Source organism: Molothrus ater, chromosome 3 (assembly GCF_012460135.2).
Source record: "Molothrus ater isolate BHLD 08-10-18 breed brown headed cowbird chromosome 3, BPBGC_Mater_1.1, whole genome shotgun sequence".
Taxonomy (NCBI): Eukaryota; Metazoa; Chordata; class Aves; order Passeriformes; family Icteridae; genus Molothrus; species Molothrus ater.
In genome coordinates this window covers 36,176,255-36,199,672 of record NC_050480.2, presented here as the reverse complement: position 1 = coordinate 36,199,672, position 23,418 = coordinate 36,176,255, and the positions used below count along the sequence as shown (strand labels likewise).

At 38.4% G+C, this 23,418-nt stretch overlaps 1 protein-coding gene across 4 annotated transcripts in view; it reads right to left on the bottom strand.

The window, feature by feature from the left end:
• The window catches only part of LTBP1 (latent transforming growth factor beta binding protein 1), a 188,412-nt gene that overhangs the window by 80,204 nt on the left and 84,790 nt on the right, over positions 1-23,418 (bottom strand). For all 4 annotated transcript variants that reach the window (XM_036381048.1, XM_054514385.1, XM_036381049.2 and 1 more), the window contains 3 exons: positions 21,243-21,520; positions 10,242-10,344; positions 4,320-4,391 (listed from right to left, as the gene is read on the bottom strand). In XM_036381048.1, coding sequence (XP_036236941.1) covers positions 4,320-4,391; positions 10,242-10,344; positions 21,243-21,520 — 453 coding nt within the window. The remainder of the gene's footprint in view (positions 1-4,319; positions 4,392-10,241; positions 10,345-21,242; positions 21,521-23,418) is intronic.

The window sequence follows — 23,418 nt, the reverse complement described above, 5'->3', positions numbered from 1 at the left end:
ATGAGAGGTAAAAGAAACAAAAAACAAGGCTTTGTTGTTAAATAAACTATTGCAATGTTTTTTTAAAATCAGAGAAAAACCAGTTGCTTATTCTAAGAACTGACCCACTGATTTCTGTGAGCTAGCAGTATAGCAGCAGAAGAAATCAGCCCAACTCATTTTGTGCTTTTGCGTGGAATTTACCAGAACGCCAGTTTACAGAGCCACACTTCTCAAACACATAATCAGTGTCCAAACAGCAACCCAGCCCAGTTTCTGGAGATATATTTATTTCTCACTATGATCATCACAAAAGAACTTCTTTGAAAGATGATTGTTGACTTAGTGAGTAAGATTAAACAGCATTTCTTATTAATGAAGCTATTTTATTACTTAAAAGGAGTTAAATAAATATATAATATGCAGAGAAAACAAATTTCTTACTGTATTTTAGGGACAAATGTAGGAGGGAAGAATATACCTTCAAAATTTATCTTAAATCATGATGAAGGCAAGGGAAAAGTGCTTCAAGTCCCCTAAGCATGTGATTATAGGATTTGATCTATCAATATACAAGTACTAGTTTCTGCAAGCTCATAAACATTTAATTTTAATAATATAGGGACTTTCCAAGAACTTCCACGGACTTTTTACTTCATTGCAAAACAACAAGTGTTCAGGTATTTTTCCAGTTCTTCAAGATAAGATTTCTAAAGTGCTCTGTTGGCAATATATTAGTTTCCTGAAAAATGAATCCAACCTTTTCACCAGCTGTTTTTTCCATTCTATTTCAGTTTTCCAAGAAAACCATTAGCAGACTAAGGAAACATTAAGTATAACGTTAAGCAGGGAACCAGAAATTAGCATTGCATGTGGATTCTAACAAAGAAGTTGCAACACTGATAAGCTGTATTTTGGCTCTAATGACAGCCTTAGGGCATCCATGTGTGTACATGTAATAAATCACCCCATTGAAAAGATAATTACTGAGGGGGAAAAAAAAGATTTCTTGATAGTAATTACACTAAACTGCTTGAATTAACATACCCACAAGATGGTTCTTTGTGGTCCTACTTACACATTAGAGAGAAGAATGCTTGATTACATTAGTTCACTCACTTGAAAGGAAAAAAAATAATGATCTGGTAATTATTCACACTAATACTCCTTAGTTGATGAAGCCTATGCAGACTTTTGACTGCAAAACCAAAGTAGAACAAAAGGTTAATTAGGCTTTTGGGCCTGAGTTTTCAAAGGCAGTGAAAGTTGGACAACATCTAGGTGAAAAAACCAATCTCTTTTAGCTGCAGGCAGGGATTCAGAAATATATCCCCATTACTATTTGGTCTGGCAGCCGTGGCCCTTTCTGAGCATGGACACAGCATGCGTACTCTTTCAGCAGAGAATAATTTAATTAAAACTTACACTTGCATATGGACATGCTGTTCCACTCCCTTCCAATTTAATTGTAAGGATTCTTAAAGGAATATGAATACTCCCACGCCAGCAGCTCACACAGTTTTCTTCTGCCATCTGTGGCTGTCCGTGTTAGTGATATGGACAGCTCTTTCTTCATTAGCCCGGGCTTCTTCTCTTACAGAAAAGCATGTCTGCTTCAGATAAACAAACAGGACACTTCTGGCTGACCCATTGAGAAGCTCATGCTAATGACCATTTCAGGGCTGCAATGCACCCTGCCAGCAGCTTTCACATATGAAGCTAGCTTTCCTGAAGAACGTTCAAACAGAGGTCAAAATCCTGACCCTCTGAAAGAAAATGGTAATCTTATTGCTTATTTCAATAGGACTAAATACCATCATGGCTTTGTTTCACGGGGATTCCTTCTCCCTTTCATGTCTCCTTATAGGAATGTGTTAGTGAGCAAATTACACAGGAGCTATTTAAACCTCAGTAAAGCAATAAGGGGAACCTTCAACAGCCACTACAAAATTCCTCTCCAGAAAGTTAGGAGATTTTTCCCCATCCTAAATTCATCAACAGTCTGGTAAGGTAATCCTACTATCATATTATGATTAAACACTACATTATAGATTTCCATGTGTCAACTACAAGTTATATTTAGAATCTACAGCTCACTCTCTTCTGGGATAGTGACAGTAGTATAAAAACAAACTGTTTAAAGCCTCATATTTCTTACAATTTTAGTCATGTAGTACAAAAATGTGTCAGGGGAAGAACCATCAAAACCCAGTGCAAAACCCAGTGATCAGCCTACCAGGTACAGATCTATTTCCGTACACTACCGTGGCGGTACTAAGTTCCCTCTTATGCTCCCTCCCACAGACATATGTTCTCTCTCTATCAGCCTGTCACTGCTCAGTGAAACAACTTCCTGGCCTATTTCTGGCAGCCTTCACAAGCAGCAGACCATTTCTAACTGTCCATAACCCCAGAAAATGGATCTTCATTTCCATGAAATAAGGTTTGCCAACACCTAGGTTCAACCTCTTGAACCAAGCTGAATGCCCTACTCACCTTGAAATGCCTGCTGGGTTGCTGCTGTTTGAAACCATTGTGTATTCTGTGGGGTATACACACGACTACTGAAGATATCAAAAGCTCCTGCCTCACGTGGATCATGCTCAGAGGGTTGCACGAGGGCACTAATCATCATGGCATCTTCTAGACACTTTCTAGGGTCAAAGTTAGAAAACCTCTCTTTTGCAGACTTTGATAAACCTCATGACTGATATGTGGAACAAGACAATCTCTTTCAAAATAGCTGGGACTGTCTTGCTGAAATGCATCACCTGCATGTTTAATTTGAGGTATGAAAAGGCTGCCCATTTACATCTGACACTCAGTTCCTTCACCTTTTCACTTGGCAGTCCTCATTAGCAAATTGCCATCAACATCTCCCCATCCCTTTTACTTACTAAGAGGACTTTACAGTCTTCCACTGCAGAGCAGGGAACAAGCTCTTGAGATGCAATTGGCAGCTCCCCTCCATTTCCTTTTTTAGTGTTTTGACCCATCCATCCAGTCCTCCAAATGACCCTACCCTGCAAGCTGGTAAACCACTAGGTAGAGACCTGAGCAACAGATAGGCTCAGGTAGCTGCAGATAGCAGCTCACATCTCCCTCAGCAGTGAAACAACATGATGTTTGTGTTTATTGCTCTACAAACTTCATTATTTTGGTGGGCAAATAATTTCTTTATGCAACTGGCTATTGTACGATCCCTCATTAACATGCAAAGGGAAAATTTTCAGTTAAATAAGATTAAATTTATGTCCAAAATGCTTACAAATATCCTTTAACATCAACTGTTCTTTCATTTTATCCAGCTCTTCACCAGCACTACTATTTGTTTGGACCTCTTTATTGCTTGCAGTATCAACACTGATCAAGAGTGCTGGCCACAGCAGTATCAGCTTCACTTGAACTAATTTTTCTCTTTCTTCCCAAATCTCTCTCCAGAACACTGCTGCAAGATTGCTTACATTGTCTCAGAGCTCCTTGTTCTTGTGCTGTGCCAAACCAGTCAGACAAGCAATTAAGCTTTTTCCTACATCCTCACCTGGCACCTCTGTGCAGTGATCCAAGATACACAGACAGAATGAGCATTTGTCTGTGGTCATCTCTTCAGCTGGACAGATAGAGATGCTACAGACCAGGAGAATCCAAATGTCCCAAGCTTTGCTTTGTAGCTGCATGATCATGCAGACCCCACAACCCTGTATGTTTTGATAACTCCTATATTTGCCAGCAGGCAATAATAATCTCGGAGTAACACGACCAGCCTGTGTCTAATGCCACACATCCTCACCTGCACTATGCACATTCTGGAAACAGGGGGGTCACACTTTACATGGCAGCCACATACTCATTCTTTTCATCTCCACTTGCCAGGGATGTTGTCTGGCAAGTACTGTTGTGCCTATTCTCTTAAGTCCAAAAGAACTGTTCTCTGATTACTCTATACTTTCATGATAACAAAAATTGTTCTGTATTGCTAGTTTCATCTGACTTAACTGAATATGTCCACAGATTCACTCTTTAGCAAAAAAAAAAACAACTGACAAAACAATGTATTTCTACAGAAAAACAAAGTAAAAGAATCCTTATGAAGTCATCTTTATACATAATCAAAGAAAATGAGGGTATACATAAAAGTTTCAGAAGTTATTTTCCCTGAGGGAAAAAACTCACTCTTACAGAGCTGTCAATATTTAGAAAGCATCAAAAGTATACTCAACATTTTTTCCCAAATATAAATCAATGGACCAGAATAATTGATCTAAATCATCAATATCAAAGAAGCTGTCACAGAAAGCCAGTACTAAAACTAAACACAACCAATTTGGGTGCTATCATACCTTGACAAAATGTAGCATTGATCCTCTTGTAGCCTTGTGGGCATTCCATGATAGGACCGTATCCATGGTAAGCTGAAAAAAAAATACATCAGTTAAACACTGATCATTTATATGCTTACAGAGCCTGACAGCTAAATTATTATTTAAGTATATTTAAAAAATTGTAAGGTTTTGTGAAAAATGGTTAAGGAAAAAAGATAAAGACATGAAAATCCAAGATTGTACAGGCAACACTAATTCCATCTTTTTCAATATGTGCACCACTAAAATCTTCAGTTATCCAGCCAAATTTGTGTTAAAAACCAAAACAAATCTTTGAAAGCAGGATACCTTAATCCTATTTGTTCTGAAATTTCAAATAATTACTTTTGCAAACCAGCTACAAATATCACCTTTGGAAAAGATAAAGTTGAAGATTCATTATGGAAACATCTAGGATTTACCTAACAGAGCTGTTGCATTTTAGAATACTAAACTTCACTTCACTTACTGGCTGAACAGTGTAAACAGTCACAGACATAATAACACTGCAAAATAAATACTGAATTCAATTTTGCCAAACTAGAAAGTTTTCAGTTAACCAGCTTTTTATTTCTACTGATTGTTTCTTTCCTCCACTTAAGGCTGCTTCTCAGACTACAGAAAACCATTTATTGTTTCTTAAACATCAAAAATGCGAGCAGTAACTTTGTATAGTTATGCACTAAAAGCTAACTTCTTGGTAAAGCCCAGTACTTTATTAAACATATAGAAGTAAACTTTTGGCACTATGATCACATAAATGCTTTTAATAAGAGTCAAGAGAGTTTTTCATAATTTGAATGTTACAACAGAGATACCTTACATTTTGTCAGATCTTTTGCTTCATTTCAAAAGTGTTCCAATGTTCAACAGAAAAAACCCCCCCAGACCCACCAGATTAATTCTTTTCCATCTTTAGAGTATATAAACTGCCAAGACAGAACAACCCAAGTTGCCATTGATTGGCCTCCCTTAACATAATGCCTGAATTGCACACTTGGTTGACTGTAATGATGGGAAAAAAAAAAAGGATAATTGTTTTAGCTAGTTCTAAAGCTTTGCCTATTATTTGGAAAAAATTAAGTGATAATCTTGAGTAGCAGGCTTTGGACTGAGATAGTTTAATTTCAATATCAGTGAATTATTTAAAATAACTGCTTAAATAAAACATTGAGATTCTCCTTAGATGTTGCATAAAGTGTAAAATGGTTAAACATGCATAGTAAAAATACAGCAACATTACTACAGTTATGAACACATACTTTTCCATCTTTACACTGACTACAATCATTCTAACACCAACTACAACTTGAAAATTTTGTCTCTCTACTCAAGTGGCAGCTACACATTTAGTTTCCAAGGCAGATTTTTCAGTCTTTTCCTAATGTTAATATTAAAACTAGTTGAAATTTAAGGAGACTTCCAAAAGCACAATGCATTAGTCTACTTCTGGTCCCCAAAAGTGTCAATGAAACTCCTAGTACTCATGTTGGCACATTCAAACTCATAATTGCACTCATTATGTCCTAACTGATTTGTGCTTGCCATAACAGACCTGATTTAATCCACACTAAAACCAGGAGAGTCTCTGTAACTTTCTGTGGGCAGGAATGGTACCCTGCAGTGCAGCCTGCTGAATGAAAACAGCTTCCAGTTGTAGATGGAGACCAGCCCATAACCTATGCCAGGTCTTTTCCAGTGCTGCAGCACATTTTCCCTCCCAGGGTGACTCAGCTGCTCTAGGAAGTGCAGTGCTGGACTGAGGTCAGAGATTTTAACCTCTCCCTCCTTCCTCATCCTCCTACTCCCACAACAAACAGGAAACTGGCAGCTTACTAGCAGCTGTTTTCTTCCTTTCAACAAAGAGCGGAAATGTAAGCAAGTCACAGTAGAGAAGAAGCTTGTTCAGTGATGGCTGGTGATCCATGTGGGAGCTGGATGGAGTGCAACATTACTTACCCTTTATTCACCTAAACAACATGTTTGTAATTACTAAGTTAGCAAGAAGCCTGACCAATCCCAACACCCCCCATGTAACACAGAAAGACCCTTCTTCTTAAAAGCGGTCTTCTGTTAGAAGCCCTTAAAAGTGGAGATCTGTTCAAAAACTACTTTGGTTTTCAGTAATATTGAACAACCCATAAAATTACAGACATGGCAGCTATCTAAGGACAAGGCACTTAAATTTGCAACAAGTCAGGAGCTCTGACTGAGCAGTGGCTGTTACCCAAAATACTCAAGTCCTTACAAAGATGACAGAGCCCTCTGTAAGACCATGGGAACAAGCCATATGCAAACTGATGCATGTCTTTAAGTAGTTGATTGAAGAGAGAAGTACCTGCTAGTGACACTGGAGTATATGCTTAAATATTTTGCTGAAGTGGGTTAGGCAGAAGATCACAACCTGATTACATATTATTGTAAAAACATGTTCACTTTTAATGAAGTCTATGAGGCATAAAACCATAAAAGTAAAAGGAAGCCTGTTTGCTTCCAAAATATCTACAATAAAAAGGATAATACCAATTTAATGAAATATCAGAACAGGTCAGAATTATATGGGAAGAATATGGGACTAACTTAACCTGTAGGCACACCTATAGATATCACTTAACTGACAACTTACTATTTATTTACTTAACTCCCAAGTTTTCCCATCCAATATCATATAAATTTATGTATATAATATATGCATATTCTTTTTACCACTGAAGCATTCTCAGTGTTGTAAAAATAAAAACACTTGATGAATATAAATCCTTCAGCATCCACTCTAGACTTCCATTAAATCTTCTAACAAATTTACATTTATCTTTGGAAATTGTTTACTCTACAGAACCGTAACACTTCGATACTGTCATTAGGTTTAGTTTGACACCTATGCCCAAAAGATACTTGGACCCAGATCCAGAAGAGTTGTTCAGTTTTCAGGTTTTGTGCCGAAGCTCAAACTGAACACCTACAACATTTTAAGATGCTGTAAGATCAATTAAACACCTGCAACACACTAAATGTATCACCTTCAATTCTTAAGAATCTAAAAATTCACCATTTGCATCTATGTAGCATTGCCATAAGACGTGGCACGATTAAACAGCATCATGCTTAGAATCATTCCTAAATCAAATGTAATCTAGAGAAAATATATACACTGTTACAAAATCTTGACAGATTCAATGAATATTCTTGAAGCATACACGTACCAAATTACACTCTTGATATAATGACACTGTATTTTAATCTGAAAAAAATAGATAGCGCACCCTTCTCCTCCTCCCTTCTTAAAACACTAACATACAGTGAGAACTCCCACCTAGAAAGATGAGAAATGTGTCCTATTATGTCTAGGAGTCACAAATCCTTACTTTCCAGGAATGCTTTAATCAGAAGAAGAGGATTATTCCAAGTGGCACCATTCTCTGTCTCCTCCTGAAATCATACAGTTGCATTTAAAAAAACAATTCCAAATTGAGCCAGAAAGCAGGAGTGAGCATGACTCATACTGTGAGCAATTAAGGGCTCTGGGAAAGAGACTGGGTTCCCAGACCTGTTCCAAGAATTGTTTCTACATTTTATGGGTTAGGGCATCTCCTCATAGGTATAAAATGTAGATTAGAAATTATGGGAGATAAAGGAACTCTGAAGTGTCCCATCTGGAGCAAGCATGCTAGTCATTAAACTTTTTTATAACAAAAGGACATTGCTCATCTCATTAGCATTTAAAGAAATTATTCAGTGCTTTGAAAAAAGAGTGGTGGACTTCCCTTTAGGAGAGGTTTTTAGGTTGAGTTCAAGCACTTCTCTGTACCCACTTAGGAAGCACCTGTGGATCAGAAGTTTCTCACAGTTTCCCTGTTTGCTTGCTTTTAACACTGTGCTGGATTCCAGGCTGAGATAATGAATATTTTACCTGAACTGAGAAGAACTAGCAAGTGTGCTTCCTTTCAAATCAGGCACCAAAAATTTGTATTAGTAGCTCCAACCAATTTTTGGTTGAAACACATTTCAGGCTTTTGTGATTTTTCTCATCTCACACCTACATCCCAAATAAGCAACATTTCACTTGTCACTATGATTCTGATAAACTAGATTTCAGTCGTAGCTCAATTGCATTGCACAAACCCTTCTCGAACTCTGTCAGGCTGGTTCTCTGACCACTTCCCTGGGGAGCTGTTCCAGTGCCCAACCACCCTCTGGGTGATGAACCTTTTCCTAATATCCAACCTAAACCTCCCCTGACACAACTTCAGGCCATTCCCTTGGGTCGTGTCACTGGTCACCACAGAGCAGAGATCAGTGCCTGCCCCTCCTGTTCCCCTCACAAGGAAGCTGTAACTGCACTGAGGTCTGCCCTCAGTCTCCTCCAGGCTGAACAGACCCAGTGACCTCAGCTGTTCCTCATCCAGCTGCCCCTCAAGGCCCTCCACCATCCTCGTGGTTCTCCTTTGGACACTCTCTAACAATTCAATGTCTTTCTTATATTGTGGCACCCAAAACTGCCCCCAGCGCTCGAGGTGAGGCTGCCCCAGCTCAGAGCAGAGCAGGACAATGCCCTCCCATGCCTGGCTGGTGATGCTGTGCCTGATGTCCCCCAGGACAGGGCTGGCCCTCCTGGCTGCCAGGGCACTGCTGGCTCAGGTTCAACTTTCTGACCGGCACTGCTCTCCAGCCTCTCACTCTGTAGTCTGTACATACATCCGGGGCTGCCCAGGGCCAGGTGCAGCATCTGGCACTTGTCTTTGTTATTTTTTATACTGTTGGCATGTATGCTCCTTTTAGAAACTGTATTTACGTGCTACAGGAATAAAATAGATACCTGAGTCTTATTAACTATGACCTTCAAACACCCAAAGAGGCTCTCTTTCTAAAGCATGTCAGAAGATAGATATACTCAAACACACAAAATGTTTTAGGAACTAGCAAATCAGACTGAGTCACCATAAATTTATATCAGTCTCCTATGGAAGGAGGAGTCAGAGAAATAGGAGTAATAGCATATTTTCTGCTGAAATTGTATTTACATCCACATTAAGACTTTCAGAGAAACACATGCTTCCAAAAAAAAAAAATCAAACACTGAACATATTTCCAGCATTGCTATCTGAATAACAGGGTCCCTAGAAGAACTAGGTAAGAATGACTGCAGTTTAATGACCTATTTTTGGCCCAGTAAATGCAAGTCCACTCCATCTGCAAAACAGAGATCACATTATCTTTTCCCATCTTTCATTTAATGCTGAAAATATGACATGACACAGAAGTATTATTATTCCTGTGCAACAATAATAGAATTGACAAAAAGTTCAAGAGATTATCCTCACCAATCATGCAAATAATTCTAAATTCTTTTCTCATTATAATATGATGTCAAATCATAATAAAATGCTGAAGAAAGTCTTTGTCATTGTCTAATTATTGGGTAAGATATTTCAAAAGCAGAGGAAAAAAAAGCAACCAGCAATTTAGAGCCTGGAAGACCTTGGCTCCAAACATGAAATTTCATCCACAGTCCCGAGAGGTCACTGCATTCTCTCCAAGCAGAAACTGGCGCCTCTATAAGTCAAGATTTCTCTGCAAACTTAAAAAAAAGAAGAAGTCCAGCTGGAAAATCAATGTGATTACTCTTCCTGCACTGAGTAAATGCAACAGTCCATCACTAACTCAAAGGAGGAAGAAGCAGGGGAAAAAACCCTATGACATCAACTTTGCTGGCTGCACCAAGTGCCTGCATATTGTAACTCTGCTGGCATGCAAGGGAATTCCAGTTTCTACAACCTGTCCCTAATCAAATCATAGCACATTTTTTCTACTAGGTTCCTTTGGTATTTTTCCCCTCTGAAAAAAAGGAAAATACTACTTGAGGGGGAAAAGCCACGAGAATAACAATAAAATAGCACTTACATGGCTTCTTGGGACATTTCTGGCATTTGTGAAAACCCCAGGAAGTACCCACGGTTCCACAGCAGTCTTCTTGCTTGGAAAGGCCAGGAAGTGCTTTGCCACACTGAAACAGTCAGGTGAAGAATACTCTGGTTAGTGATACTGTACAACACTCACTTCCAGTACAATGTTCTTTTTCAGCCATTTTGAGTCAACCTCTTGCTGAGACACTGAAGATTCAATGGAGCTCCTAACTGAACTAAAATGGTGCTCACACATTGCAGAGGCTCTCTACACAGGCATGAATAAATTAAATGACATTATTATCTTCCCCCATGTTGCGTTAAAATGGAGAAAAAACCAGAAGAAAACAGTATGTCACAGGAATGAATGAGTATATTTCTAAGGTGGTAATTCACCCTTGGCAGCTATCGTTTTCATCATAAAAACATGCTTGTCCACTTTTTCAAAAGCTATATGAATTATCTCAAATACCTTATTATTTCTGAGGTCAATTTCCATTTCCCCACCAATCAATAACATACTTATTATTCTTTATAATGATAAGACTATTAACATTTGGAAGCTTACAACATACTAGTTATGTTCTTGACTTTTGCAATTTTCTTCCATTTTGCATGGTAAAGAAAGCTTAAATGTATTTCAGACCCCGCAGACATCTAAACCTGCTAATTTGGTATACAATGGAACACATAAAGCCCAGGAGAAGTCCACAACAGCTGCAGTTAGTAACACTTTCAAAGCAAATGTGATATAAATAGGCACTGCAGCAAACAATTCTAATGTGCTGAAGTGTGAATCCTCAGTATGGTGTGAATAGACTTTCCCTAATCTAACTCTGCTTTCAGACAGCCTGTAAGCCTCTGACCCAAATGTCCATTGCCACACAGCTTTCAGCTCAAGATAGCTGGCTCATCCTATGCCACAGGGTGTGGCCTTGTGGTTGGTCTCACTTAGCTGGTAACACAGTCATTCTGCAGTACACACACATGCTGAATGCACAGGCACTGACAGCTTCCTCCAGCTTTCCCAAAATGTTTCCAATGTGATCTTAATCATACTGTCATACATAAGCCAATGATATTTCTAAAGCAAAGTTACCCTGTGTAGCTTTACAGTGTGACTACTTACAGGATAGCAAGCTACTCTACAAGGGTTCTGACTCATCAGAGGGTCCCCTCTGCACGGGGAGGCCTAGCAAAGCATCATCCCAGCCATTTTCTCTCATAGATACTCCCCAGACACATCCTGAAGTATCACAACAAATTAAAAGCAGCACCAGTTCACCATTTAAACATCAGACAGCAGCTCAGCATGTGCAGCACATGAAGCTTAGATCTGTGTCAAGGGATATGTGAGAAGTTTGAACTGTCCTCCATCTCAGTGACAGCCAGCCACACATGTCCAAGATTTTAGCACCAGGGCAACTTGGCATGGCTATTGTGTGCCTCTGCCCACTACCCACATACGGGTTAGCACCACCTGTGCTTTGAGCCTCAGTTTGGCATGGCACATGAACAGCCAAAAGAACAGAGTGGCCAAACAGGTTCAAACAGACTGCTCAGTTATTGTGCAACTTTAGGAGTATATTTTCACATTACTGTCTGGAGTGGGTCTGATGACAAATTTTCCGATATTGCAAGGGATGGGAAATAGTCCTTGCCTGGATGGTATTTGGCTGTGTAAAAACAGTGGAGTATCTCAGCAAGTCCCACCTTTCAGATGTAGGCCCAGGTTTACCTCAGGTGAATGCATATCTTTCAGCTGTCTTGCACTCCTCTAGCTTAGGCACGGGTAGGGTTAATACAAGGCAGACCACTGACCATCTGACCATCAGTCAGAGTCCACTGAGTTCTGCTTCCATAAGCAACGCCCAGCCTGGTACTTCAGAAATATCATCAAGATGCATAAATGGGGAATTCTGTATAATTTCCTCTACCATAGCAGCTCTGCTGTTTTCAAAACTGAAATAAACTCTTCCAACTGCCCTAGCTAGAGGATACACAGATTGTGCTGCACATCCCAGAAGCTCAAAAAATCTTTCAACTGGAGAGTACTCATAATGCCTCCTCTATGTGGTTACCCTCAAACCTTATAGAGTTCAAGCTACATCTTTACACAATGCTGGTTTTCTCAACCTGCATCCCAGGCAGGCATGCTCCAGGAAGGACCATTTTACTTTATAACCACAGCTACCTTTGCTTTATAGTTACAGATGCTCCACCCCTTTTCTAGAGCTTCTTCAAAGACAGAGAAGCCACTTGCTAAAGTTGTACACTGTGGCTGCTATCAAGAGTCAGCTAAAGCATTTTGCACCCAGCTTTTCTCCCCACACTGTACCTCGGTTTTACAAGTCTGCAAAAAGAAATGGGAGGAATCAAGGCTGGGGTTGCATCTCCCCTTATGATCTCAGAAATGGAGCATTTGGGCAGTGAGGCACATTACCTAACACCCAGTGTTTCTCTTCAAGGTCAAAATCTCAAGGACACATCCCAGGAGCTTGCATGTGTCAAGGCAAGATTGCACTAACATGAGAGCCAACATGTCATCATGAACTGCTCCCCCCCCGCCTTTTTTTTCCCCTTTTCCCCAAAATAGAAAATGTGTCATCTAATTGTAACAAGCTAAAAGAGAAGAAGGGGAAATAAAGAGGAGGGGAGAAGGAGGAAGATGGACTAAAGCCCACTTATAATTTAGGTGTGGTGCTACAGTATTTGCACTCTACTGAAAATCATGATCTTTGTGGTCATAACTTTTTCGAATTTCCATATAAAAATCATGAGCAAAAATAAGGATGCCAAAGTCTGAGTCATCTGGCAACTGTGATTTGCAGTTCTGTCAGTAAAAGCTGGCAATGATTAAAGCTGCTGCTCCCACTGCCTCTATGGTGAATTAAAGCTTGAAGAATCAATGATAATTTGGTTAACATCCAGATCATTGTAGAAACTGGGCAACAAGGAAAAGCAACTCCCACATGGGGCTCCTATTGCCTTAAGATCTGTGTAATTTTGGAGATATGCATCACAAAACATGAGTGCTCTGCAAAGTCCTGATCCAAGCAGAAACAGAGTTCTTCTGTGGCTACTAAACCCTGATTTCTCTGGTGCATCTAGCAGTGCTTCAGATACTCTAAACACTCATGGTACTACACAAACTGTTCCTTAGCCAGCTATGTTTTCTTAAGATGCTCGCTCCTTTCAGCAGCCTTAAGCACATAGGAACTGAAGCTCTATTTCAACAGGTCTCAAAAATTTTATAGGTAATTCCTTTCCACTTTAAAAGTCTTAACAAACTTCCTACTACCAAGATGAACTCATTAGCTCTTCAGACAGTCTTTTTCAGTCTCTGACTCACAAGTGACTGGAAAAGTCACTTGGAGGAATCCATAACTATTTTTTAGTTTGTTTCACCATTCTACACAACTCCAACATACACTTATAGGCCTAAAATAAGCAGGAAAACTAAACACAGCCATGCTGGACTATGCATGAAGATAATGCCATTCTTTAAGCTTAGGTTTACACTTTTCTATCCATCATCTACACATATTTTAAACGAATCTAGTCTGTATTCCTGAGGGCTCCTGGAAAAGAGTACCGATTTTCATGAATGATATCTCTGTCATAAGTTTATGATTTGGAAATAAGTCTTACTGGTTCAGAAGGCAAAAAAGTCATGAAGGTTTGGTATAAAAGAGCTCAACTCTGCTGAAAGAGGCTCAGCAGTAGTAGCAGTATGATGCACACATGGTACTGCTATAAAACAAAGTTCTTCCTGGGTAAAGCACTCAGAGACACTGAAAGTATTGTTTCAAATCCACATATTTTTCCTCATGCGTGCCTGGGCTCCTATGCCAATATTTTATATAACTGAAGGAAGCACTGAATATTCCCACTGGAAGACTGAAATTCTGGCTGACCCTGTGCTGGTGCACAAACGCCACCCCAAGCCACATCACCTCTTTGTTACCCTGTCCAGACTCCAGCCTCTGCCCCATCTCCACAGTCCTAGAGCGCTAAGCTGTGTATTGCCACCAGCGCTGCATGTATTTCCAATGGCAGGGAAAAGGAAGGATTATATCCTTGCAACTCATCTGCTAAGGCAGTGGAGGAAATTTATTCAGCTCCCTGTAAAGTGCAGTAGGGAGCCCAGTCTGGCAATTACTCTCAGGGCAGCCGCAGAGGATTCTGGCCAAGGGACCACAAGGTTTCCTGGGACTCCCGCTCCTGCGTGACCCATCTACAAATCCCTGTCACAAGCTGTTAGTTAACACCACAATACAGACATAAATAAAGGAGTGTCACATGATTAGCTATGATTGAAATTGATAGGTGCTTTGCCTGAGCTAATAGCTAATGACTCTGGGATTCAGCTCAAAAGACTGCACTTCACATACCACAATAGCAGAAGTGAATGGATACACTGTTTAACTTTCTGCAAACTATTCAACAGGCACAGACCTTGGATTGTTGCTTCTTTTTTTTTTCCTATAGGAACGACAAACAGAGCAAGAAACCTCAAACTCAATACACTGTATTACTGAAACAATTAACAGACATACTTAATTAGCTTACTGACCAGCTGAATGACAGGTTGTTACAAATGAAGAGTGTGATCCCATGTAGCACTGGCTCACTAACAGGCATTGTCTCATAAGCAGAGGAAAGAAACTTAAATACTTCCAGACTTTCCAGAAGAACTGGTAAAGAATTTGTTTTGGCTTAAGCAGAACATTCTTCATAAGCAAGTAAAAATTATCCAGCTTTCTTCTATTTGAGTAATTAAAACAATGTTTGGTGCTTTTGGTATCTGATACATGTTTAATCTTCTGATATTTCAGAGTATTGATCTTGCAAAGAAACTACTGCAAATGAAACATTAATCCTGCAAATGAATCCACACCAATTTCTGACAGTCTATTTGTTTAAGAACTTCAGAAGCCAAACCATGAGCTTCAAGGAATTCCAGACAGTTATTTTATTTTATGAGATGGTATTTTTAAGACTATTCTAAAGAAAAGAGGTTTTAAAAGTGCTCTAAGAGAACAAGTACCCAGTACAAAGGACAAAATTGTATCACTTCTCCTTCCTAAAGAAGATAAATACCAAAATTCATTTCGTATAGCTGTCAAAAAAAGAAAATACCTGAAATTTACCTCCCCAGGAAATGTTTTCTTAAATCTGAACTTCAACAGGGATGCTTATACAGTTGAATGAATAACTTCAACAGGCATATCACTGCTGTCATCACTTCCACACTACACTATGATTTTATTGCACACAGTAGCATCAGTATGTTGGGTTAGGCTTTAAGGGCTACCAACATATTTTGCTGTTCTGATTTCTAACTCAAAAACTTTGATGTCTTTGTTTAATATTTCCCATCATGAAAAACCCATCAACTATCTAAGCCCAGTTTTTAAAAACTGTACGCATATTCTCAAAGTTAAGTACCCAGTCAGTGTATGCCATGATTTGCAGTCAGAATCTTGACCATGATACAATGTTGATAATTTCTGACCTTTTCCAACTGCCACCTATCATTTGGCTTTATTTTGTATTCTGTTAAGTCTGACAGCAGACAGAAATGTGTTGCTCAAACCAAAACAAACTTTTACAGGAAAAGACATTGCTGAAACAAAGTATTAAATAAACTGTCTCCACAGAAATTTATCCCACTTAAGATGTTGGTTAACTAATATCTGTTGATCAGACATAATAAGCAGCATTTGAAACACATTTGAATGCATATGTGAGTGTTTTGATTGCACTGAAAAATGGACAATCCTTATAATTTTCAGAAGTCTTTCCTAGTGTTCATCATTAATGTTATTTATTAAACCATTTAAATAATTAAAACCAATTAATTAAACCCATTAATTTATCAAAATACGCATCTTTTGTCTGCTATAGATGCTATATTGTGATTTTCTTTAAGGTGATTTTTCAAAGTATCACTATAATCCACTAAACTTCACTTCATGATACCAAGACAACTCTAATTCAGGTGTCCTTTTGAACAGAGCTGTAACAAATATGGACCTTTTCTGCAACACCTTTTAAAGCACTCTGCAAGGGAAACACAAAGCATCGTGCAGCAAACCACTAGAAAGTGAGGAATGGAACATATACCCCACCATAGCAACCTGGAATGGACTTGAATTTGAAGTACCACAACAAGAAGGGGGGATCAGAAGACAGTATTTCTGAAATTCTTGCAGGGATCATTTCAGGGAGCAGTCCAGCTCCTCTCAGCAGTTACATGAGGAGGAATGAACAAGCATAGGAAGACATGACTTCATAGCCAGCTTCTCTTCTGGACATTTTGCCATGTGTTCCTTTCATCAAGGTAAACAACTTCAGTATCTGTCTCTCTAGAATAACAACGGTTTTTAATTTTGTTTTTAAACTACAGATGCTGGGATCACTAGAAGTCTCTTTCTCTAAACCTAATACCCAAAAATATCTGTGGAAGAGCACAGCATTACATGTGAATTTAGACAGACAGAGCCTGATTTGGATGAATTTTTTGTGGTACCAGCTTCTCCAATTTCTTGCCCTTTTGAAATTTTTTTACATTGAAGCAATGAAGAGACCCAAACAACTTTGAGGAAAAACCCCATTTTTTAGTGATGATAATACTGCAATGCAGTAACCATAGGAAAATGGAAAACACATGAATATACTTAGTAAACACTTCAAAGTGATCTTAAGGGGTGAAAAAAGTAGTGCTCAATTATCTTTATATGGATTTTCATGGACAGTAGGCAAGCACATTCTTTTCTTGATTTAAATTCAAAGAAATTATATGCAAAATTAACAGGACTCAAGAATATCAACACAGCCTTTACTAGGTGCACTACTGACACTGTAGAAGGATTTTGGGAAATAAGATATCCTGTGTCATAATAAAGGCATTTTTTATTAGAATTAAAATTAAAATAATCTGAAGAGGAGGAATTAAAGAGAAACAAAATCTTCCTTATCTGCTTGCTGTCTAAATAGGACTTAGTGAATCAGGGTCTAAGATGACCAACTCCTTGGATTTCAGAAATAAAGGACTACGTGGATATAAAAAATTTTGCAGGACACTACACCCAGTCTCCAGCTTTTGAAGGCGCCATTATAGAGTGCTCTCCAAAAATTTACTGCTCTCCATCTTAATTGGGATTTTTGTCCTACTGATTCCATTATGTCTGTTTCCCAACTTCAAGTCTCTATTTCCTCTACATCAACAATAAGCAAGTTTAGGTATAGGTTTGTTTCCTATATCTTTATGTCAGCAGCAAGTTTATGGGCTACAGTTTAACATGCTTTATGATATACCCTGCAAAAATCTTTGATGAGCCACAACTTTTTTGTGAGACATATCATTGTGGGCTACCATGTAACATGATAAGTTATCCTGGAGCAATCACTATTAACATCTCCCAGAGGAGAAATAAATGCTGAGTGCTCCACTCAGAGAAAAGAGAGGCAGCCAGGAAAAGTGAATTGACTTGAGAACAAAACAGAACCATCCAAAACACTATTTGCTTCCTATAATACCTTTTGAAAATTGAAATAGTAATGATCCTTTCTAGTTTTCTTTCCACTTTACTTCACAATGCTGAGGACGCTTCAGAGAACAATCACAGTTAAGCAACACATACACACGTGTGTACATGTATTTACAAAAATGTATGTCTTTATTTATCTATTCTTATTAAATTGGGAAATTTCATTTCTCTTGTCCCTCTACTCTCCCTGTCCTTCTGAGCTGGTAGACTGACATCTTTTCATTCACCTTTTACTAGCTTGTTCTCATGGTTGCTGTCTTTGGTTACAGTCACTTATGATGCTACAGTCAGCTAAGGAAAGAGAAGGTCTGAAAGAATTCCTGTGTCATTAATGAAAAGTGATTGTAGGCCTGGCAATATGACCAGATTTCCAACTGTCTGTGCCATAATGTCCTCTGAACTTCAGTTCAAGGTGGCTCCAGTTGCTAACTGTAACAGTATGCACTTGCTTGGAAGTTCACTGCAGAAAATGCACTCTCTCTGTCTTGGAAATTGAATATCCTACTGGTTTTGAATGAGGTACATTGAGGGAATTTAACTAAGGTGGGGCAAGGAAGAATGTGCTGGGAGATGAAAAATATTCCACTGAGATTATGAAAAAAACCTCAGAGCACTAAAATCAAAGGACCTGTAACTGAAGAGCAGCTGAAATTCAAAGAAAAAGAAGGAGAGAACAAGGGATGGGGAGAAACAGAATGGTAGAAGATACACATGCACACAAAACCACAAAAGAGATCCTGATACAGTTTTAATCCTGTGCTTTTAGTGTGGACCAAGAGTAAGTTCAGCAAAGCCCTAATCAACTTAGTTGACTTGTCTACAAGAGGCCACACACAAATCCTTCAACCAATCTGCTCTACAGACAGTAAAGTCGTCTCAGGATCCCAGGATATTTAATAAAACATTTCTGAAGCCAAATACACAATCCACCCTGCAAAAAAATGTATAAACACTGATGATTGTTGAACTAAGTATGGGTATCGAAATCATCCAGCATCAACTCCAGAAAGGACTTGCAACACATGGCTACTAATAGGGAAAGCTCATTTTAGTATTGCATCTGAATAAACAGAGAGAACCCACAGACGCAGCAAAGCAAATATGAAAGAAACTGAAAACCTAATTCTTTAAGAGTAGGTCTATTAAGCACTTGAAAAAAAAGCTGCCTTTCCCAGTTCAAGGCATATTTAACATAAATAATAAGCATTGACTGGCTGCAAGAAAAACAATAACATTTCATATGCAAAATTGAAAGGTAAATGAGTCACATAGATCTATATTTATGGCAAGGTCTTGAATGAATGTTCTACAAAATGCCATTCTACAACTCCAATTCTAAATTGAACCATCACTGTAAGAGAATGCCTCTGAAATCCTTACTATGCTCTTCTTCAATATTGACACTGATCAATGAAATCTGTAAAAACTGAGAACATGCACTGTTCTAAACTAGGAGGCACTACCCTTTCTTGAGTATTTCCAAGGAAATACTGAAAAAAAAGTTATAAAAATTGATGACTAAGCATTTAGTAAGATTGCAAGTCAGACATTAGGGTAATGCAAGCTTATTTTCCCTTTTCTTCCCCTTTAAAAGGAGATAGGAGATAAAACAGCACCCACTGCAAAGTGTAAGACCAAGGAAGTAACTTTGTATTCCTTTATCTATGAGTACAAAGAGAACTATCAAAAAACAATAAACAACTATTAATTATCACACTTATTTCCAGATTTTTAGGATTGCACATTATGATGCCATGCTTCTTAGATTGACCATTTTAGGAAACAGAGATAAATGGTTGTAAACACAGGTCCTGTTCTATTTTTTCATGTAAAATCCATGAACTTTCATTTCAAAGTTCATGTGCTTTAACACTTGTTGAAAAAGAAAAATGAAGATTTTAATATGCTTGAAACAGACAATCATGAAGAACTCACCAGTGTAAATTAAAACTGCAGATCCCAAACCAATCATTTGAAAATTAGTGAAGTCTAGCCTTTAATGTTCCATATGCAAACTTAACTCTGGTCTTTTAAAAAACTCTTTGTATGCAACAACCAAATTAAATTTAAATTAACTTCTTCCATTGCATTTTGCAGAATGGATTACTTTTAAGCATCCTCATGTCAACTTGTTAGAGATGGCAGGAGACTGAGACTAAGGAGCGGTGATTTCAAGTTCAACATTCTGCCCATAGCAGGTGGAGTTCAGTACCTTAGGGCCTGACAACTATGTCACTTTCACCCTGCTTCTGACTGCATCCTACTCCTGCTCCTGTCTCTGCCCCATTGCTGATCCTCTCCAAACTCCTTGCCCATCTGTGAGTAAGGGACTGAGGTCTCTTCCCTCTTTTTCCTGTGGGGTGAAGGCAGGGGTTTTACACAACTTAAGAGCCTTTAAAAAAATTCACTCTCAGCTGGAAGAAACAGCCAGAAGAAACACTTGTAAAGGGCATTTTGCTCCAGTCTTCCATCTCAGGAGCGATGGGTGATGGCCATTTGAGTGGAAGGCATGCTCTGTGCCAGTGAATTCTTTGGAAAATTTTGCTGCCAATATCTAACAAGCATTTGTGAAATATACTGGAAATACATACAATATTTGATGCCTGAAAATTGGCTAACTTTAGGTGCATATTACTGGAAGGACCAAAAGCAAAGCAACCTCACACCTCCAATGATAGAGTCATAAAGTATTTTTTAGCCTGAAAAATAACGTACTTATTCTCTAACATGACGTCCCAAAACGAGCGATTTTTTCTGAAACCTCACACATTATTGCAGTCTGAGGCATGCATTCACCTTAAAGACATTTGATCTGAAAAGCCACATTTCAGAAAGGTAATAAGCAATAAATAACAGGATTTTACTGACTTCTCAATCATCTTTTCACATATCTTTATAATCTCAATATATATATATTCAAATATATATGCAAATATAAAACCATGTGTTGCTATTAAAATGCTTTCAGGAGTGAAAGAAGATACACAATTTTGAATAGTCATATGAAAAACATTATGTGAACATAGTATTTTTAAGTGAACTAAGCTTTTAATGTTCTAGTGAACAATCAGTTGGCTTTCATGATTTTTCTACCCCATTCAATGGTCACATTTCAATAGACTCCAAACATTAGTCTAAAATACTGTAAAACATATAAAGTTGCGGAATAGGAATTTCCATGAGAAAAAGAAAAAGCTATGGGAAAAATAATTGAAATCAAAATGGCAGGGAAAGTCAAGAGACAATAAAAGACATTATCTTGAAGGTGAAAAAGGTTCAGAAAAATGTTACTTAATAAAAATGTTACATTCTCAATATAATTTTCTTGCAGAAAAGAATGTCAAATGTGTCCTTTCCCTCCAATTGTTGGATTTTTTTTTCATTCCTTTATAATAGAGTTTTAAAGCTACCTGTCTCAGCAAGCCTTAGCAAACATTTCTTACCTGTGTCCCAACAGTCTCCTGAAAGCAGCGCCCAAGCTGAGTTTTAACTGAAACAGGAAACATATGAGGAATGGGTTGTTGATTTGTGTAAGTTGTATGTCCTTTCTGGGTCTTCTGATATGGAAGACCTTGGTAAGAGACCTGTGGATGTACTGGCTGAGGTACTTTCGCTTTTTGTCCTGTTGATGTGCTGTCAATCCTTGACACTTGATGGATCTGAACTGAGGCTTCAGGGGGATGTTTCACATGGATATTCACTATGTTAGGAGGGAACTTCACTAAAATAATTGAAGGAAAAACACATAAGAGAAATTTGTAATAAAATATGTGAAAAAGACATCTTAGGCACCTCTAAGACATTTCTTTTTTGTAAATCAGAATTTTTACAGAGTGCCTTGAAGTGACTGAAATATAAATGAAGCCCAAATTTGGGGGTTAGAGGGAAGGCTAAAGAACACATTGAGTCTCATTAACAAAGCAAGAAAACGAAAAATCTTCATGACAGAAAGAACAACATTATAGAATTGTAAAGACTGCTAGATAAACATGGATGTCCAAATTGGCTGGTATGACATTAATATTTGTGGTCATACTGTGTAATAAGAATCCCATTCAAAGTTCCAGAATTCATACTCTACTAGGTTATTTTTGGATATATAGTAAGCTTTATTTTCATTTTCAGATCCATCATCTTTCTCTGGAACACAGAAAAAGCTTCAGATTTCATCCCTTCATCTTTATATACCTGCCAAGTCCCAAGTTCGCCCCTGAAAGGGCTGCCAGCATCTCAACCATCTAAAATCACCACTCCTTTGTTGAACTTTGAATTCAGGGTTTGGCACATAAAGGTGGAGGAAATGATTTTCAGACACTTCCGTTTAAATATGGTTGCAGTTTTAAGTCTGGGTATGTAGACTGAGACCCTCCAGTCAATGCAACCTGCACAGAACTGCTTGTGACCCTTAAGCCTCTTTTCACTGGAACACAAAATGCCCTTTAAAGTAAATCAAATTGTTATTGGGGTGGGCAGGGAGGAGAGGTGTGTAACAAGCCATGTAGTTTGTAAAGCTGCATAACTAAGTTAGCATTTCCTGTGTCTGGCTGGGCCTCTCTTGTCAGTGAGTACTGCACAGGCTGCTTGAGGCCACACAATCCAACAGAGGCAGCACCCCTTCCAAACATCAAGAACCAAAAAATACCATTTGACACAGCTTTCTCTATGATGCACACTGCATTGTTCAGTCTTCTGGATTATCTCCTTGTCTCCTGAAGTTTGAACTGTTCTTTAGAACTTGATTAGGTAATTTCAGCTCTACTCCTCAGGAGGCATATGTCATTAATTGGAGCTACTTTAAAATTATAATATTTTGGAGAAAGTGCTTTTGGTTTTTGACATTATTTTCATTTCTCTAGGCACATAATCAGGATTAATTGGTCTCACACAAGACTTCCTTAAAAGAAACAGACTTATTTTTACACTGACTGCATTGTTTCATTTATGAAAATTGTCAATGTACTCAGACAGAAACATCAGGAAGAAGATGGTAGAAAGTCAGCAAAATATGGTTGCAGGGTAAAGATCTTGCCTGTAGCTGAAAACAACCCATGAGCAAAATGTATACCTACATGAGGTCTGCCAGAGTCAAACCCCCAGGGAAAAGCTTCAGTGTTACAAGCAGAAGCAGTGAGGTCCTTTTCAGGCTGTTAGACTGGGTTTGGAGGGCAAGACAAGACAGCCTAGTCTGTCTGTAAAAAGAACAAAACTAACAAAACTCACCCCAATATTTTTATGTATGAAGAGGGATCCCTTCAACTAGTTTCTCTAGCTGCTAAATCTAAAAAATATAGTGATTCAAAAGAAACAGTGATTCAAAAATATAGTTTCTCAAAAGAAATCACTGAATTTCTCTGCTTTAGTTTCTCAATCCATCCAGATGTTCAGATGCTGAAAACATCAAATTTAGTCTGGGTTCTCCCATGCAGTATTATTGTCACAATCCTCTCCAGGCCTTGGATCACTGCCTAGATGTGCTCATTTTTATTTTTGCCAGCCATTTCAGGATGAATTGCTTTATTCCTTCCTTTAAAGAAATAAAATATTCATCTCTCAACAATCCAACATCCTCATTTGGACACGTAAAGAGAAGAAAAGGCATTGTGACTGCTAATGATTCCT